This window comes from Scyliorhinus torazame, chromosome 14 (genome assembly GCF_047496885.1).
Source record: "Scyliorhinus torazame isolate Kashiwa2021f chromosome 14, sScyTor2.1, whole genome shotgun sequence".
In the NCBI taxonomy this organism is placed as follows: domain Eukaryota; kingdom Metazoa; phylum Chordata; class Chondrichthyes; order Carcharhiniformes; family Scyliorhinidae; genus Scyliorhinus; species Scyliorhinus torazame.
In genome coordinates, this window is record NC_092720.1 from 48,315,945 (window position 1) to 48,333,788 (window position 17,844).

Here is a 17,844-nt window from a genome sequence, read left to right on the forward strand (position 1 = left end):
ACACCAGTTTCTGGAAGCATGGTGCCTTGACTTTCATCATCTATAGAAACCTAGTTCTTAAAAGGGCCAAAACCCCAACAGAAAATAAGTTTTTCACCAAACGCCTGTGGGCCATCAACTACTTGGCTCTACAAATATATCTATATGGTGGCACAGTGGTTAGCATTGCTGCCTCACAGCGCCATGGATCCTTTTTGATTCAGACTTTGGGTGACTGTGTGGTGTTTGCATGCTCTTCCCGTGTCTGCATGTGTTTCCTCCAGATTTCCTAGTTATCTCCCACAGTCCAAAGGTGCACAGGTTAGGTGGATTGCCCATGATAAATTGCCCCTTAGTGTCCAAAGGTTTGGTGGGGATTGGGGGATAGGACGGAGGAGTGAGCCTAGGTAGGGTTGGTGCAGATTCAATGGACCGAATGGCATCCTTTTGCATTCTGGGGATTCCATGATTCTGTATGAACATTCAAATTAGGAGCATGAGTAGACTCCTCAGCAACTCGAGCCAGCTCCTCCATTCTATATGATCATGGCTGATCTATCTTTGAAAGGTGGATATTCTTGTTGTAATAAATAGTGTAGCCATATAGAAGAAATCGTTGGCTGAGTCTGAATTGGGGTCTTTTTTTTTCGATAAATTTAGTGTGCCCAACCATTTATTTTTCCCAATTAAGGGGCAATTTAGCGTGGCCAATCCACCTGCCCTGCACATCTTTGGATTGTGGGGGTGAAACCCACGCAGACTCGGGGAGGAGTCTGAGTTGACTTTCAAGAAGGTGTTAGAATTGGCGGCAGCAATCAAGGCCGCTGAAAGGGGAGCTCATGAGTTACAAGGTGAGCAAAGCTTTGAAATCCACGAGATAGGGTGGGAAACCATGAATAGTAATGGCAGCAGAAGGGCAGCACGTTGGCGTAGTGGTTAGCATTGCTGCCTCATGGCACCGAGGTCCCAGGTTCGATCCTGGCTCTGGGTCACTGCCCGTGTGGAATTTGCATATTCTCCCCATGTTTGCATGGGTTTCACCCCCACAACCCAAAAGATGCGCAGGGTAGGTGAATTGGCCACGCTAAATTGCCCCTTAAAATGTAATGGCACTGTTGTGTTGGGTGTTCTGGTTTACAAACAAGCCAACAATGCTGGAAGTGGTGTAACGCTATTTTATTAACTGTTCAACTATGCTAACATACTGTAAACGTGGGTATAAGCAATACCAGCTTAACTGTGGACCCTTTCCTATCACTAGCTATGGTGAGGCACTCAGCACATGGTGAATGTCTGAGAGGCAGGCTGTGAGCTCTGTGCTCTGAGCTGGCTGCTGCTAGAATGAGCGGGAACTCTCCTGTCCCCTGTCTTTATAGTGCTTGTGCTCTCACTGGTGATTGGCTGCGGTGTTATGTATGCTGGTTGGTCCTATTGCATGTCCATCAGTGTGTGTATGTGATTGCACCATAATGTACTGATGTATAATATGACAGGCACCAGAAGTGAGATCGCGGGATCAAATTCAGGCAGAGAGTTGAATGCAGGTGCGGCAAGAATCACCAGAAACCGAAGATTCTGCCTATATATGATTGTACAATTTAAAGCTGGTCCAAAGTTGCAGCACTCTATAGTCTGCTTTATCCTGGCTACAAATGCTGTGATAGTGTCCCACGGGCCATCCCCGTTGTGTCAAACTTGTATCTTTATAGTGTCAACATCACAGAGTGCTTTCGATGTGGGGATGCCACTCCCCAGAAATGTGTAAATTCAAGTGAGTCGAGTGCAAGAAAACAGGCCATCTAATGCAAAAATTCAGAAGCAAGCAGGGCCAGCCCAGTACAAACAGAGCAAGTAATCAAGCATCAATGAATAATATGGGTCCATTGGGGAATGTAATGTCATGTCCTTAAACAATGTGGGAGAGGGCAAGATAGCCCCTCATAACACTAGTGATGATAATAAATTGAGGTGGACACCGGGACATCAGCTACTGTTATAAATGAACGTATCTACTGGTATCTGAAAGGAGATCAACACCTAAAGTTTCTGAACACTACAGCAAAAATAGCTATGTATACCAGAGAGGCTAGAAAGACAGTGGCAACAAATACAGCCCTTGTGAGTTACGGACAGTAGTCAGCAGATCCTCCATTGATGGTGGTGTCAGGCTAGGGACCAAGCTTGATGGAACATTATTGTCTCCGGGAGATAAAATTAAACTGACTGAATATCTTTAAGGAAGGGGCAGCACTTTGGCACAGTGGTTAGCATTGCTGCCTCAAGGCGCGGAGGTCTCAGTTTCGATCCCGGCTCTGTCCGTGTGGAGTTTGCACATTCTACCCGTGTTTGTGTGGGTTTCGCCCCCACAACCCAAAGATGTGTAGGGTAGGTGGATTAGCGATGCTAAATTGACCCTTAATTGGAAAAAATGAATTGGGAGCTCTAAAAATTTTTTTTTAAAGATTAAAGAAGGGGGCCTGAATGAGGTCTTAATGGATCCCTCTGTCTGCCTTTGTGTTCACTTTTCAAGAATTTACATTGCAGCAATCTGTTTAAGCGGGGTCCCTTTCGAATACAGCCTGCCTTTTAAAGCAACAGGCGGTCCCAGGTGGACTGCAAACAACATTGTCTTGCTGTGTGCAGAGCTTACTGGCAGCGTTCCAGAGCAGGCAGCAATACTGGAGGCACAGCAGCCAGATCGATAATCATTCAGACAGGTGAGTATATGTATTTTTTATGTTACAAACCTTGATCTGAATGGGTTTGAGCAGCTCATGACTTGTGTACCAGGCAGACAAACAACAGAGCCATCCAATTTCCAACCCATAGATTTTATAATACAAGCTCATGTTTCAGTGCGCTATTGAGGCAATGCTACACACCTGATGGTGTTACCTTTTGGATTACACATTAAACTGTGGCCCTCCCTACTCAATGTAAAAATCCCATGGTACTATTCGAAGATAATTAAGGGAATTTCCTGATATTTTAGTCATTATTTACCTCTCAAAACACCATTAAAACAGGTGATACAGTCAATTCTCTTGTTGCTAGTTGTGAGACTTTTCTGTTTATATATTGTTTGCCATATTTAAATATCTACAACTATGAGATTTCCAATATGCCGAACTGGCTGGCCATGAAGCAAGTAGTGACATTGAGACATAAGAAAGGTGCTGTATTAATTGCAACTTTGTTCTTTTTGAGCTGTTCTCAAACTTCGTGAAAATTTTAATTTAATTCCACTGATTCACAATATTTAATTACTATCATTGTTCAATGTTGATTGTACCTGATAGAAAATTGTTCCAACATTCTTTGAGAGGTCTGCGTCGCTCCAAAATACAGCAACCACGGGAGGTAGAGAAACATCAGGAAATGCAGGTGACTTTGCAGGTGGATTAGTATAAGTGAAAATTTCAGTCTCTGATGATGGAAAAACAATCAGGCCATTGTCTGTGAACTGCCAAACAAAACAAAGACCTTTTAGTGGCTTAATTATATTGCACGGGAGAAGTAGGATCAAGGAGATCTAAACAATTACCAGCAAAATCCCACAAAACAGCAGCAGTCAAATTAGCGAATGTAACCAACTCCATCATATTCACCCCACACATCCCCTCCCTCTCAAGCCATCTTCATCACTTAACATTCCAATTCTCCTCCCATACCATCCCTTTTCTCCCATGCTATTCCCATCCCACCACCCCCTGCTGTCACCCCTTCCCAGCTACTTGTTCCTCTACCTCCCCATAATGTCCTCCCACCTAAGCCATCTTTCTCCACTTACAATTCTTTCTACCCCATGTACACCATCCTCTCACAAGCCACCCAGCCAAATGCTATCCACGTACCCTCTCCTCCAATACGTCTGGTCAGCGTAGCTTTGTCATTGGGCTCTCCTTGCCTTCCACTGCAATTTTTCTCCAACCCATCGCAGTCACTATCACCAGTTTTTGCCAACTGTATATGTGTATTATACGGCGCCCTCCATGCACCCCATATGCCCCCATCTTTGCCAGGCTCCACCCAAAATACCAACCATTCAGAAGAGTGAGGACAGCCAAAAACTGCCGTTAGTTGTTATAGATTTGCAGAATTCCACAATATCTTAATACCATTGAATGATCATCCTGTGCCATTTGGGAACTCAAGGAATGCTTCTTGTGTCCTGGACATTTACACGTGCTGGAAGTGTTATTAACTGGAAGAGCTCGAGCTGCAAGTTTTGGAGCTTTCGCAGCAGTTGGTGTCACTGCGGTGAATCCGTGAGGCTGAGAGCCACATGGATAGCCAATTTCAGGAAGTGGTTATCTTACAGTGTAAGTAGGTAGAGAGGGAATGGGTGACTGCCATACACACAAGGAGGACTAGTAGACAATGCAGGAGTTGGTATTCATTTCAGAATAGTGGTGAGGGCAAAGTTTTCCTCCAGGGAAGTAAAGCCGGAGTCAAGGCCATAGCAACAAAAGTATCTCAGCTGCACAGGGCAGGAGAAAGAAGGACAGAAAAGCAATTATGATAGAAGATTCTATAGTTAGTGGATAGACAGTGTTTCTGTGGTCTCAGGCATGATTCCAGGATGATATGTTGTTTCCCTGATGCCAGGGTCAAGATATAATACTGAGCGGCTACAGAGAATTCTGAGTTGCAAGGATGGGCAACCAGAGGTTGCAGTCTATTTCAGATCAAAATTCTAGATAAAAAGAGGGATGAGATCCTGAAGGCAGATGTTAGGAAGTTAAAAAATAAATTAAAAAGGAGAACCTCAGAGATGGTATTCTCCAACTTGCTCTTGGTGCCATGCACTACTGGGTACCGAAATAAGAGGGTAGTGGAGATGATTGTGTTGCTGGCGAATGTGTTCAGATTGGCAAGCTGTAACTAGTGGAGTGCCACAGGGATCAGTGCTGGGGTTTCAACTACAGGCTATTTCTAATCAACATAATGTAGGGGAGTTAATTTGCTGATGACACAAATATAGGTAGGAAAGTTGTACAAGTCCATAGTGAAGCCATATCTGAAGTGCTGTGTAAACCTTTGATTTCCTGACTTAAGAAAGGATACAATTACATCAGAAACAGTTCAGAGAATATTAACTCATACATGATTCTGAGATGAAGTTATTTTATGAGGAAACATTGGACATGCTGGGCTTGTATCCATTGAAATTTTGAAGGGGACCTTATTGAAACATATAAGATCCTGAGGGGACTTAACGGAGTGGATGTTGAGGGAGTGTTTTATCTTGTGGCGGAGTCTGGAATGAAGCGACAATGTTTAAAAATTAACATGATCCCATTTAGTACAGTGAGGAGAAGAATTATTTTGTGTTAGAGCGTCATTTGTCTGTGGAATGTTCTTATCCAGAGGGCAGTGGTGCCAGGTCATTGAATAGATTCAAGGCTGAGTTACATAGATTTTGATTGAAAAGAGGGTTAAGGGTTATTGGGGGAAGATGGTAAAGTGTTGTTAAGGCCACAATTAATCAGCCATTAAATAGTGGTGCAACAGCCATGCATCCCCCATCCGTGGCTAAATTGTATTCAGCGTGGTGGGGGAAGAGCCGAACCAGCACAACTGCCCCGCAACCACGGAACAGCCAGACGCACAACTGCCCCGCAACCACGGAACAGCCAGAAGCACAACTGCCCCGCAACCACTGAACAGCCAGAAGCACAACTACCCCGCAACCACAGAACAGCCAGACGCACAACTACCCCGCAACCACGGAACAGCCAGACGCACAACTGCCCCGCAACCACGGAACAGCCAGAAGCACAACTGCCCCGCAACCACTGAACAGCCAGAAGCACAACTACCCCGCAACCACGGAACAGCCAGACGCACAACTACCCCGCAACCACGGAACAGCCAGACGCACAACTGCCCCGCAACCACGGAACAGCCAGAAGCACAACTGCCCCGCAACCACGGAACAGCCAGAAGCACAACTACCCCGCAACCACTGAACAGCCAGACGCACAACTGCCCCGCAACCACTGAACAGCCAGAAGCACAACTGCCCCGCAACCACTGAACAGCCAGACGCACAACTACCCCGCAACCACTGAACAGCCAGAAGCACAACTGCCCCACAACCACTGAACAGCCAGAAGCACAACTGCCCCGCAACCACTGAACAGCCAGAAGCACAACTACCCCGCAACCACTGAACAGCCAGACACACAACTACCCCGCAACCACTGAACAGCCAGACGCACAACTGCCCCGCAACCACTGAACAGCCAGAAGCACAACTGCCCCGCAACCACTGAACAGCCAGACGCACAACTGCCCCGCAACCACGGAACAGCCAGAAGCACAACTGCCCCGCAACCACGGAACAGCCAGAAGCACAACTACCCCGCAACCACGGAATAGCCAATTGTTCATTCATTCACTACAGGGAGACTTTCACCTCTCAGGAGCAAAAGTTCCTGTCTTAGAAAGGTGTTATCCAATCAGAGGCCAGCAGCTCTCCTTTAATGGCAGTGCCAAGGATGATGGTGGTCACTGCAGATACAGCAAAGGAATAGGAGCATAACTATTTGGGGTCAAGCTGGCTGGCTACAGTGAGAAGCTGGGGTTTGAAAGGCCTTTGGGGAAGGGGGGGGGGGGACATCTAATGGGCGCTCCAATGGCATAAGGGGTGCATCAAGGAAGGGTGCATCTGCCAGCCACCAACCCATGCAGGGAAACCTGCTGGGCAGCTATGTGGTGTGGGTCTCTCCAACAACCAGGTAAATCTGACAGTTGTAGGAAAAGGCCTTTAAGTGAACATTAATTGCCCAGTTAGAAGCCTCAATTGGTCCACTAGAAGGTAGGTTACCCTATGGCACCCCTATTGTTGATAAAATGGTGATTGAGGGGACACTGAACAGATAGGCGGTGAAGTCCACTTTCAAACCTGCCAGCTCAATTCTCTCTGGCAATATGTTGCTGACCTGCTCCATTGCTTTAGATATTAATCATTTTTATGCTTAGAATCATAGAATCATAGAAGTTTACAGCATGGAAACAGGCCCTTCGGCCCAACCAGTCCATGCCGCCCAGTTTTTTACCATTAAGCTAGTCCCAGTTGCCCGCACTTGGCCCATAACCCTCTATACCCATCTTACCCATGTAACCATCTAAATGCTTTTTGAAAGACACAATTGTACCCGCTTCTACTACTACCTCTGGCAGCCCATTCCAGACACTCACTACCCTCTGAGTGAAGAAATTGCCCCTCTGGGCCCTTCTGAATCTCTCCCCTCTCACCTTAAACCTATGCCCTCTAGTTTTAGACTCCCCTACCTTTGGGAAAAGATGTTGACTATCTACCTTATCTATGCCCCTCATTATTTTATAGACCTCTATAAGATCACCCCTAAGCCTCCTACGCTCCAGGGAAAAAAGTCCCAGTCTATCCAGCCTCTCCTTATAACTCAAACCATCAAGTCCCGGCAACATCCTAGTAAATCTTTTCTGCACTCTTTCTAGTTTAATAATATCCTTTCTATAATAGGGTGACCAGAACTGCACACAGTATTCCAAGTGTGGCCGTACCAATGTCTTGTACAACTTCAACAAGACGTCCCAACTCCTATATTCAATGTTCTGACCAATGAAACCAAGCATGCCGAATGCCTTCTTCACCACCCTGTCCACCTGCGACTCCACCTTCAAGGAGCTATGAACCTGTACTCCTAGATCTCTTTGTTCTATAACTCTCCCCAACGCCATACCATTAACTGAGTAGGTCCTGGCCTGATTCGATCTGCCAAAATGCATCACCTCACATTTATCTAAATTAAACTCCATCTGCCATTCGTCGGCCCACTGGCCTAATTGATCAAGATCCCGTTGCAATCCTAGATAACCTTCTTCACTATCCACTATGCCACCAATCTTGGTGTCATCTGCAAACTTACTAACCATGCCTCCTAAATTCTCATCCAAATCATTAATATAAATCACAAATAACAGTGGATTCAATCTGTGATGAATGAAAATTTTTAGTTATAGTCACTTCCAATACTTACATAAAGCAAAGACAATCGAGAGTTCCCAAAAGGAAAGTCAATTTCTGGCTTAAAAACAGGAGATGTGACATCAGTTCCAGTTATTGTCAGCTTTTGATCATTAACTTGCGTTCCATATTCAAAAAGTGCGGCAGCTAATCAAAAGCAAAAATGTGAATATGAAAAAAGAGAAACATTTTCACAAAAACATGATAAGTTAGAAACTTATTTCTTTAAATTAATTCTCAAGTTAGGGATTTTGTTAGCAAGGCTGATATTTATTGCCCATTTGTAATTGCCTGAGAAGGTGCCGGTGGGACATTTCCTTGAACCACTGCATGTTTGATACATCTGGGTTGCTTGCCCACTTCCGAGAACAGTTAAGAGTCAATCATTTGGTGTGGAAGTTCAGACAATGATACAGCATACAAAGGGACCATTCATTCCATTGTGTTGTGCCATCTCCTTGAATGAATTATCCAATTTGTTCTGTTCCTGTACTCTTCCCCTAAAGCTGTGCAGATTTCTCCTTTTTTAAAGTAAATTTAGAGTATCCAATTAATTTTTTCCAATTAAGGGGCAATTTAGGTGGTCAATCCACCTACCCTGCACATCTTTGAGTGATGGGGGTGAAACCAGCGCAGACACAGGGAGAATGTGCAAACTCCACACGGTCAGTGACCCAGAGCCGGGATCGAACTGGGACTTTGGCACCATGAGGCAGCAGTGCTAACCACTGCACCAAGATTTCTCCTTTTTTAAGTATATAATATCAGTTGTGGCTCAGTTGGTAGCCATTGTAACCTCTGAACCAGAAGATTGTGGATTCAAATTCACCAGAGAAACAAAAATAGTCTCACACCGTAGTGCAAAACTGAAAGTTTTGGTGGTCTAAATTCACTACCCTGGTGTTTCATGCTTTCCATTCAGAGCAATGTGGGCAGGAACACATTTGGTGATATGGCACTCCCAGCATGGGTTATTAGAGACAAACAGCTGGGGAATTTCCACCCACTGGACACCTTTGATTTATTTCTCAAGGTGATTTACCACAGGTGCAGTAATGTGAAATCACACCTATTGATAATTCAAGGACAGTTGCACCTCCCTCATAATTTTCTATCTATTAAAATGGAAAAACATGTTTAGAGGCATGCAGCCAGAATTCTGATATGCGACATGGAACACTAAAGAAAAAGACTTACCCCATCATCACTGCAAAATAATTGGTGGGCTGAAATTTCAATGTACTGGGCTGGGTTTTACTACAGTCTCTGTCCATGGCTAAACGATTATAGAGGGGGAGCCTGCTTACCACCTTGATGGCTTTCCTGGAGCAATTAGACTGTGGGAACAGCATTAATTGCTTTTGAGGTCAAGAGGGATAGGTGGCAGATTCAAGAGGCTTTAAGGTGGGATGACATTGGTGGGGGGTTGCCTCTGGTGGGCCTAAGGCACCTGCAAAGGAGTTCCTCCTCCTTTGACTGCTTCCACTGTAGCTAGTGCATCAATGTGCTGCTGAGATGAAAACCTCAAAGCAGGACAAAATAAAATAGCTGTGAGAAAAGACTGAAGGAATAGGAGGACATCTCTGCAGCCCTAGATCGACATGTGAGCAAAGTCTCTAGGAGCTCCAATTGTCAAGGCAAGTTTCCGGCTGTGTACAGCCTCCGGCAGGCTATGTGCACCATAAAATTGTCAAGTAGCATCTTGTTGTTATGCCACTCTGACCTGCTGTGAAGCTGCCCTCTGAGTAGCTGAGGTACTGACAGTGGGAGGCCCATGTGACACTCTCAAAATTGCATTGCTTTTGGAAACCAGCTGTTATTTGCCTACTTAACAAACTTAATTGGCTTCTTGTGGCTCCCACTTCTTGTGTCCCCTTCGTCACAGAGAAAAGAGGGAAGATGTGGGAACTTGTCAGGGATCCAGCCCAAAACATTTTTCTCCAATTTTGCTTACTCCCCGACTGCCAAACCTGCCTCAAAGGGCATGGCAAAATCCCCCCCTGATGTTTTACATCAAACTTTATTTCAGTTCAACATTGATAATGAGAGTACTTACATAGTATCGGTTCAGTTGTTTGGACTGTTGATGGCGTAGTAGTCATTGCAGCTGCGGTGGTGGTGCTTGTGTGCACTGTGGTAGTTGAAGTAGTTGTAATTGGAGTTGTGGGTAAATTGGTTGAAGTAATTCTGGGTGTTGAAGTAACTGAAGTAGTTGTAATTGGAGTTGTGGATAAATTGGTTGAAGTAATTCTGGGTGTTGAAGTAGTTGTGTGAATTCCTGTGGTTGGAGGACTGACTGTTGTAGATAGTATAACTGCAGGAACTGTTGCCCTGGTTGTGCTTGTTTTTGAGGTTTCCTCTGCTGTTGTCATTATACTGGCTGCTAAGGGTACAGGCAACGATGTAGGACTTGATGTTGAAATAGTGGGAAGACCTGTAAAGTATTTCAAAGTATAATTACTTCAATGTAATCAGATCCAAAAAAATACAAGACCAGATTTTAGGGAAATTAAGGCTCTGGTCAAAGAGGCACATTTTGAGGAGGTTTTTGAAACAAATGGTCAAAATAATGGGAGGTATTAATTAGGAAACTAGAGAAGGTTTCAAAATTAGGGACTGTAGAGGAATATGCAGATGAGGAAACGGGCACCGGAGGAAGTTCAGAAAGAAAACCAGTGGAACTGAAAATCAAAACCGTTGAAGAATCCAAAGGTGAACTAAGCGAGGTAATAATAATCTTTATTCTTGTCACAAGCAGGCTTACATTAACACTGCAATAAAGATACTGTGAAAATGTAAGCTTTGCAGCTGGAGAAATACAATCTTGTTGATGAGCTGTTTGCCAGTTGCCATTTGAAATGCAGTGCAATGGCAAAGATTGTGCACTCAGGCTCTGTCTCAGATCGAATTTTTGTTTCGAAAGTTTTCAAATTGTTCATGGGATGTGTGTTTGCCAGTAGGGGCTTCATTATTGCCTGTGATAATTGTACTTTCAAAGGTGGTAACGAGCAGCTTTGAACATTGAACTCCATCTGGTGTAGGTACACCCACAGTGCTGTTAGGAAGAGAGATCCAGGTTTTTGACTCTGGGCTTGAGCCTCCGGAAAGATTTCCATGTGGGGTTGTGAGCGGGAACAGCCGCGAGCTTCCTGGCGTTTGGCCTGACAAAGCTGGCAATGCTATTTAATGTTAATCGGTCCACTTAACGAGGCCTCACAGACTTCATGCTGCAAATGATGTCTAGTCATCCGATTCGCAGGCACCGCGCTCGCCAGTCCCCAACCCACTAACAAGGCCGAGCAGCACTTGCACAACCAAGCCCACTCGGCACGCAGCCATGGTGCCGAGATGACCGGCCCCAAGGTTTGGAGACGCGGACCTGGGGCAACTCCTAAATACGATAGCCAATAGCGCCTAGGATGAAGTGGCAGCGGCCGTCAGCTCGAGAAGTCCAGGAGGACTGAACTTCAGTGTGGCAAGACGGTCAATGACCTGCACCGATAAGCACGGGAAAGGTGACACCCCCCCGCCCCCCTGCACATGCGGCTCATGATGCCGTCTCAGTGTCTCTGCAGGGGAAGCTCCCAAAATCACTGGCCCATACCGACAGAAGGGTTCTGGACGCGAGAATCCTCACAACCTTCGAGGAACGGGCACTGGAGGTTACGGGGGTGGTCAAGGATGGAGTGGTCACCAATGCGGAGCTCGACGCATGCCGCAGAGGTGGGGATCCGCCGGGCCCCACCCGGATGGCCTGTCTCAGGTGAATTGTTATTGCCATACAGACTGACCCATCCCTCCCACTGACCAACGTATTCATTTGCCAGCAGGCCCACCAACTGACAGCGCCGACCCTTCCGGCGTGGCCCCCTCCACCGTCTCCTGTGAGTCCAACTCAGGAGAGCTCCGAGGACGCCACAGCCGATGCATCACAGCTGTCACCGCCAGCGCAAAAATACGTAACTCAGTGGGAAACGTTAGTGGACAGGGTTCTGGGACACATTCTGGTGAGCACCACACAGTCGCTGATGAACATCAGGTGTAGGCAGGAATGCAAAGGCGCGACAGCTGTCGGAGGACTGCTGGATCCCAGGAGCCAGCTAGGCCCCAGTCAGATACTGAGCCTTTGGAATAGGTTTAACCGGAGCTGATGGAGACATTAGGGAGTGGTCGGAGCTTCCAGAGGGAGATGTCAGCGACACTCCAGCAGGTCCAATTGGCCGATTAGAGGAGTTCCAGAGACTACAGGCACAGGAGATGTCACCCGCCGTGGCACCGAGGACAATACTGCGAGGTAAACAGCCGCAGTGGCGAGCCTGGTGCACCATGTTGGCAGCATGAGTAAAGGTCTCCAAGGCGTCGCGCAGTCTGAGAACGCCATGGCTGAGGGCCTTGGCAGAATGTCTGACTCGCATGTCCTGTTCTCAGATGGGAATGGCCGAGGCGCTGCAAAGCTTGTCCCAGTCACAGGTGGGCATTGCCGAGACACTACAGAGCGTGGCTCAATCACTGAGGAACACCACCAAGGGCGTCGACACCATGATGCAGACATTGGGGAGATGACGCAGGGGCAGCCAGGGCTCAAAGCAGCTGCCCCTACGTCCCATGGTGAACCCCAGGGCCCTATGGGCACTGGCCGGGAGGAGATGGCGCTGGATGACAACCAGGTACCATCCTATGCACTGGTGATGGTGGGCTACCCCGCATTCCACCCCTCTTATGAGGCTGTGTCTTGCACCTAGAACAGGGCAGCACGTCTGTGCATATGCCACCGACAAGTGTATAGGCGGCCTCCGGCCCCATAGGACGCCCGCAAGGGGCATTGAAGGCCACGGGACGTAGTAAGCAGCTGGCTGCCTCCACCCCTGATGTGCTTCCTGGGGACACAACTAGACATAGCGGTGGAGCAAGGAAGGCCAAGCACATCAAGCATCACTGAGGGGAAGGGGGGGTTGTAAGTTGGGGGTAAGGAGGGGAGTGTGTGTTGGAATGGGGCGAGAGAGGGAGGGTGGGGTTAGTGGGGTGGCACCATCGGGACAGTTGAGCAGTGATGTACACTTTTATGAGGAACATTAAAATACCCTCAGCACAACCAGCATGACCTCCTGGCTCTTTGTTCCGTGATGGGGGGCCGACCACCAATCCCATGGCCCCCCTCCCACCGCCACCCAACACACCTGGCCCATGCACATCCGGCTGTGAACATGTGCCTGGGGCCCATCTCCTTGGTGATCGAAGGTTGGCCATTGCGTCTTGTGGTGCAGCCTTCTGCAGTGCTCAAGGACAGTGTCCATGGAACAAGCTGCGATTGGGATGTGATTGGGATGAGCCCCACATGTTACATCGCACGCCCACCCACGGGGATCCACTTGGGATGTGTGAATTGCTTACTTAGCCATGATTGCCATTTTCTGATTAGCAATAGGGTTCAGCCGCACGGACAGAGGCCTCTACAGTCAGATTGAGTTATGGGTGGTCAGTGGGGCAGCCTGGCAGGAGCTCCCGTTGCCCCCGGTACGGGAACAATTGGTCCAGGTGTTGGCATGGCGGATCGGTGCATGTCCGTACAACCCAACCGGGGCTGCAGCCCCCTTCCACCCCCCACTGCAGTACTTGAAGTAGTTGTAATTGGTGTTGTAGGAAAATTGGATCAAGTAATTCTGGGCATTGCAGTACCTGAAGTAGTTGTAATTGGAGTTGTGGATAAATTGGTTGAAGCAATTCTGGGTGTTGAAGTAACTGAAGTAGTTGTAATTGGAGTTGTGGATAAATTGGTTGAAGTAATTCTGGGTGTTGAAGTAGTTGTGTGAATTCCTGTGGTTGGAGGACTGACTGTTGTAGATAGTATAACTGCAGGAACTGTTGCCCTGGTTGTGCTTGTTTTTGAGGTTTCCTCTGCTGTTGTCATTATACTGGCTGTTGAGGGTACAGGCAACGATGTAGGACTTGATGTTGAAATAGTGGGAAGACCTGTAAAGTATTTCAAAGTATAATTACTTCAATGTAATCAGATCCAAAAAAATACAAGACCAGATTTTAGGGAAATTAAGGCTCTGGTCAAAGAGGCACATTTTGAGGAGGTTTTTGAAACAAATGGTCAAAATAATGGGAGGTATTAATTAGGAAACTAGAGAAGGTTTCAAAATTAGGGACTGTCGAGGAATATGCAGATGAGGAAACGGGCACCAGAGGAAGTTCAGAAAGAAAACCAGTGGAACTGAAAATCAAAACCGTTGAAGAATCCAAAGGTGAACTAAGCGAGGTAATAATAATCTTTATTCTTGTCACAAGCAGGCTTACATTAACACTGCAATAAAGTTACTGTGAAAATGTAAGCTTTGCAGCTGGAGAAATACAATCTTGTTGATGAGCTGTTTGCCAGTTGCCATTTGAAATGCACTGCAATGGCAAAGATTGTGCACTCAGGCTCTGTCTCAGATCGAATTTTTGTTTCGAAAGTTTTCAAATTGTTCATGGGATGTGTGTTTGCCAGTAGGGGCTTCATTATTGCCTGTGATAATTGTACTTTCAAAGGTGGTAACGAGCAGCTTTGAACATTGAACTCCATCTGGTGTAGGTACACCCACAGTGCTGTTAGGAAGAGAGATCCAGGTTTTTGACTCTGGGCTTGAGCCTCCGGAAAGATTTCCATGTGGGGTTGAGAGCGGGAACAGCCGCGAGCTTCCTGGCGTTTGGCCTGACAAAGCTGGCAATGCTATTTAATGTTAATCGGTCCACTTAACGAGGCCTCATAGACTTCATGCTGCAAATGATGTCTAGTCATCCGATTCGCAGGCACCGCGCTCGCCAGTCCCCAACCCACTAGCAAGGCCGAGCAGCACTTGCACAACCAAGCCCACTCGGCACGCAGCCATGGTGCCGAGATGACCGGCCCCAAGGTTTGGAGACGCGAACCTGGGGCAACTCCTAAATACGATAGCCAATAGCGCCTAGGATGAAGTGGCAGCGGCCGTCAGCTCGGGAAGTCCAGGAGGACTGAACTTCAGTGTGGCAAGACGGTCAATGACCTGCACCGATAAGCACGGGAAAGGTGACACCCCCCCGCCCCCCCTGCACATGCGGCTCATGATGCCGTCTCAGTGTCTCTGCAGGGGAAGCTCCCAAAATCACTGGCCCATACCGACAGAAGGGTTCTGGACGCGAGAATCCTCACAACCTTCGAGGAACGGGCACTGGAGGTTACGGGGGTGGTCAAGGATGGAGTGGTCACCAATGCGGAGCTCGACGCATGCCGCAGAGGTGGGGATCCGCCGGGCCCCACCCGGATGGCCTGTCTCAGGTGAATTGTTATTGCCATACAGACTGACCCATCCCTCCCACTGACCGACGTATTCATTTGCCAGCAGGCCCACCAACTGACAGCGCCGACCCTTCCGGCGTGGCCCCCTCCACCGTCTCCTGTGAGACCAACTCAGGAGAGCTCCGAGGACGCCACAGCCGATGCATCACAGCTGTCACCGCCAGCGCAAAAATACGTAACTCAGTGGGAAACGTTAGTGGACAGGGTTCTGGGACACATTCTGGTGAGCACCACACAGTCGCTGATGAACATCAGGTGTAGGCAGGAATGCAAAGGCGTGACAGCTGTCGGAGGGCTGCTGGATCCCAGGAGCCAGCTAGGCCCCAGTCAGATACTGAGCCTTTGGAATAGGTTTAACCGGAGCTGATGGAGACATTAGGGAGTGGTCGGAGCTTCCAGAGGGAGATGTCAGCGACACTCCAGCAGGTCCAATTGGCCGATTAGAGGAGTTCCAGAGACTACAGGCACAGGAGATGTCACCCGCCATGGCACCGAGGACAATACTGCGAGGTAAACAGCCGCAGTGGCGAGCCTGGTGCACCATGTTGGCAGCATGAGTGAAGGTCTCCAAGGCGTCGCGCAGTCTGAGAACGCCATGGCTGAGGGCCTTGGCAGAATGTCTGACTCGCATGTCCTGTTCTCAGATGGGAATGGCCGAGGCGCTGCAAAGCTTGTCCCAGTCACAGGTGGGCATTGCCGAGACACTACAGAGCGTGGCTCAATCACTGAGGAACACCACCAAGGGCGTCGACACCATGATGCAGACATTGGGGAGATGACGCAGGGGCAGCCAGGGCTCAAAGCAGCTGCCCCTACGTCCCATGGTGAACCCCAGGGCCCTATGGGCACTGGCCGGGAGGAGATGGCGCTGGATGACAACCAGGTACCATCCTATGCACTGGTGATGGTGGGCTACCCCGCATTCCACCCCTCTTATGAGGCTGTGTCTTGCACCTAGAACAGGGCAGCACGTCTGTGCATATGCCACCGACAAGTGTATAGGCGGCCTCCGGCCCCACAGGACGCCCGCAAGGGGCATTGAAGGCCACGGGACGTAGTAAGCAGCTGGCTGCCTCCACCCCTGATGTGCTTCCTGGGGACACAACTAGACATAGCGGTGGAGCAAGGAAGGCCAAGCACATCAAGCATCACTGAGGGGAAGGGGGGGTTGTAAGTTGGGGGTAAGGAGGGGAGTGTGTGTTGGAATGGGGCGAGAGAGGGAGGGTGGGGTTAGTGGGGTGGCACCATCGGGACAGTTGAGCAGTGATGTACACTTTTATGAGGAACATTAAAATACCCTCAGCACAACCAGCATGACCTCCTGGCTCTTTGTTCCGTGATGGGGGGCCGACCACCAATCCCATGGCCCCCCTCCCACCGCCACCCAACACACCTGGCCCACGCACATCCGGCTGTGAACATGTGCCTGGGGCCCATCTCCTTGGTGATCGAAGGTTGGCCATTGCGTCTTGTGGTGCAGCCTTCTGCAGTGCTCAAGGACAGTGTCCATGGAACAAGCTGCGATTGGGATGTGATTGGAATGAGCCCCACATGTTACATCGCACGCCCACCCACGGGGATCCACTTGGGATGTGTGAAGTGCTTACTTAGCCATGATTGCCATTTTCTGATTAGCAATAGGGTTCAGCCGCACGGACAGAGGCCTCTACAGTCAGATTGAGTTATGGGTGGTCAGTGGGGCAGCCTGGCAGGAGCTCCCGTTGCCCCCGGTACGGGAACAATTGGTCCAGGTGTTGGCATGGCGGATCGGTGCATGTCCGTACAACCCAACCGGGGCTGCAGCCCCCTTCCACCCCCCACTGCAGTACTTGAAGTAGTTGTAATTGGTGTTGTAGGAAAATTGGATCAAGTAATTCTGGGCATTGCAGTACCTGAAGTAGTTGTAATTGGAGTTGTGGATAAATTGGTTGAAGCAATTCTGGGTGTTGAAGTAACTGAAGTAGTTGTAATTGGAGTTGTGGATAAATTGGTTGAAGTAATTCTGGGTGTTGAAGTAGTTGTGTGAATTCCTGTGGTTGGAGGACTGACTGTTGTAGATAGTATAACTGCAGGAACTGTTGCCCTGGTTGTGCTTGTTTTTGAGGTTTCCTCTGCTGTTGTCATTATACTGGCTGTTGAGGGTACAGGCAACGATGTAGGACTTGATGTTGAAATAGTGGGAAGACCTGTAAAGTATTTCAAAGTATAATTACTTCAATGTAATCAGATCCAAAAAAATACAAGACCAGATTTTAGGGAAATTAAGGCTCTGGTCAAAGAGGCACATTTTGAGGAGGTTTTTGAAACAAATGGTCAAAATAATGGGAGGTATTAATTAGGAAACTAGAGAAGGTTTCAAAATTAGGGACTATCGAGGAATATGCAGATGAGGAAACGGGCACCAGAGGAAGTTCAGAAAGAAAACCAGTGGAACTGAAAATCAAAACCGTTGAAGAATCCAAAGGTGAACTAAGCGAGGTAATAATAATCTTTATTCTTGTCACAAGCAGGCTTACATTAACACTGCAAT

At 48.0% G+C, this 17,844-nt stretch overlaps 1 protein-coding gene across 2 annotated transcripts in view; it reads right to left on the bottom strand.

Moving 5' to 3' along the window:
* Positions 1-17,844, bottom strand: part of LOC140389708 (uncharacterized) — a 287,989-nt gene that overhangs the window by 103,842 nt on the left and 166,303 nt on the right. For both annotated transcript variants that reach the window (XM_072474126.1, XM_072474125.1), the window contains 5 exons: positions 17,207-17,500; positions 13,670-13,963; positions 10,050-10,427; positions 8,007-8,140; positions 3,272-3,442 (listed from right to left, as the gene is read on the bottom strand). In XM_072474126.1, the coding sequence (XP_072330227.1) occupies positions 3,272-3,442; positions 8,007-8,140; positions 10,050-10,427; positions 13,670-13,963; positions 17,207-17,500 (1,271 nt within the window). The remainder of the gene's footprint in view (positions 1-3,271; positions 3,443-8,006; positions 8,141-10,049; positions 10,428-13,669; positions 13,964-17,206; positions 17,501-17,844) is intronic.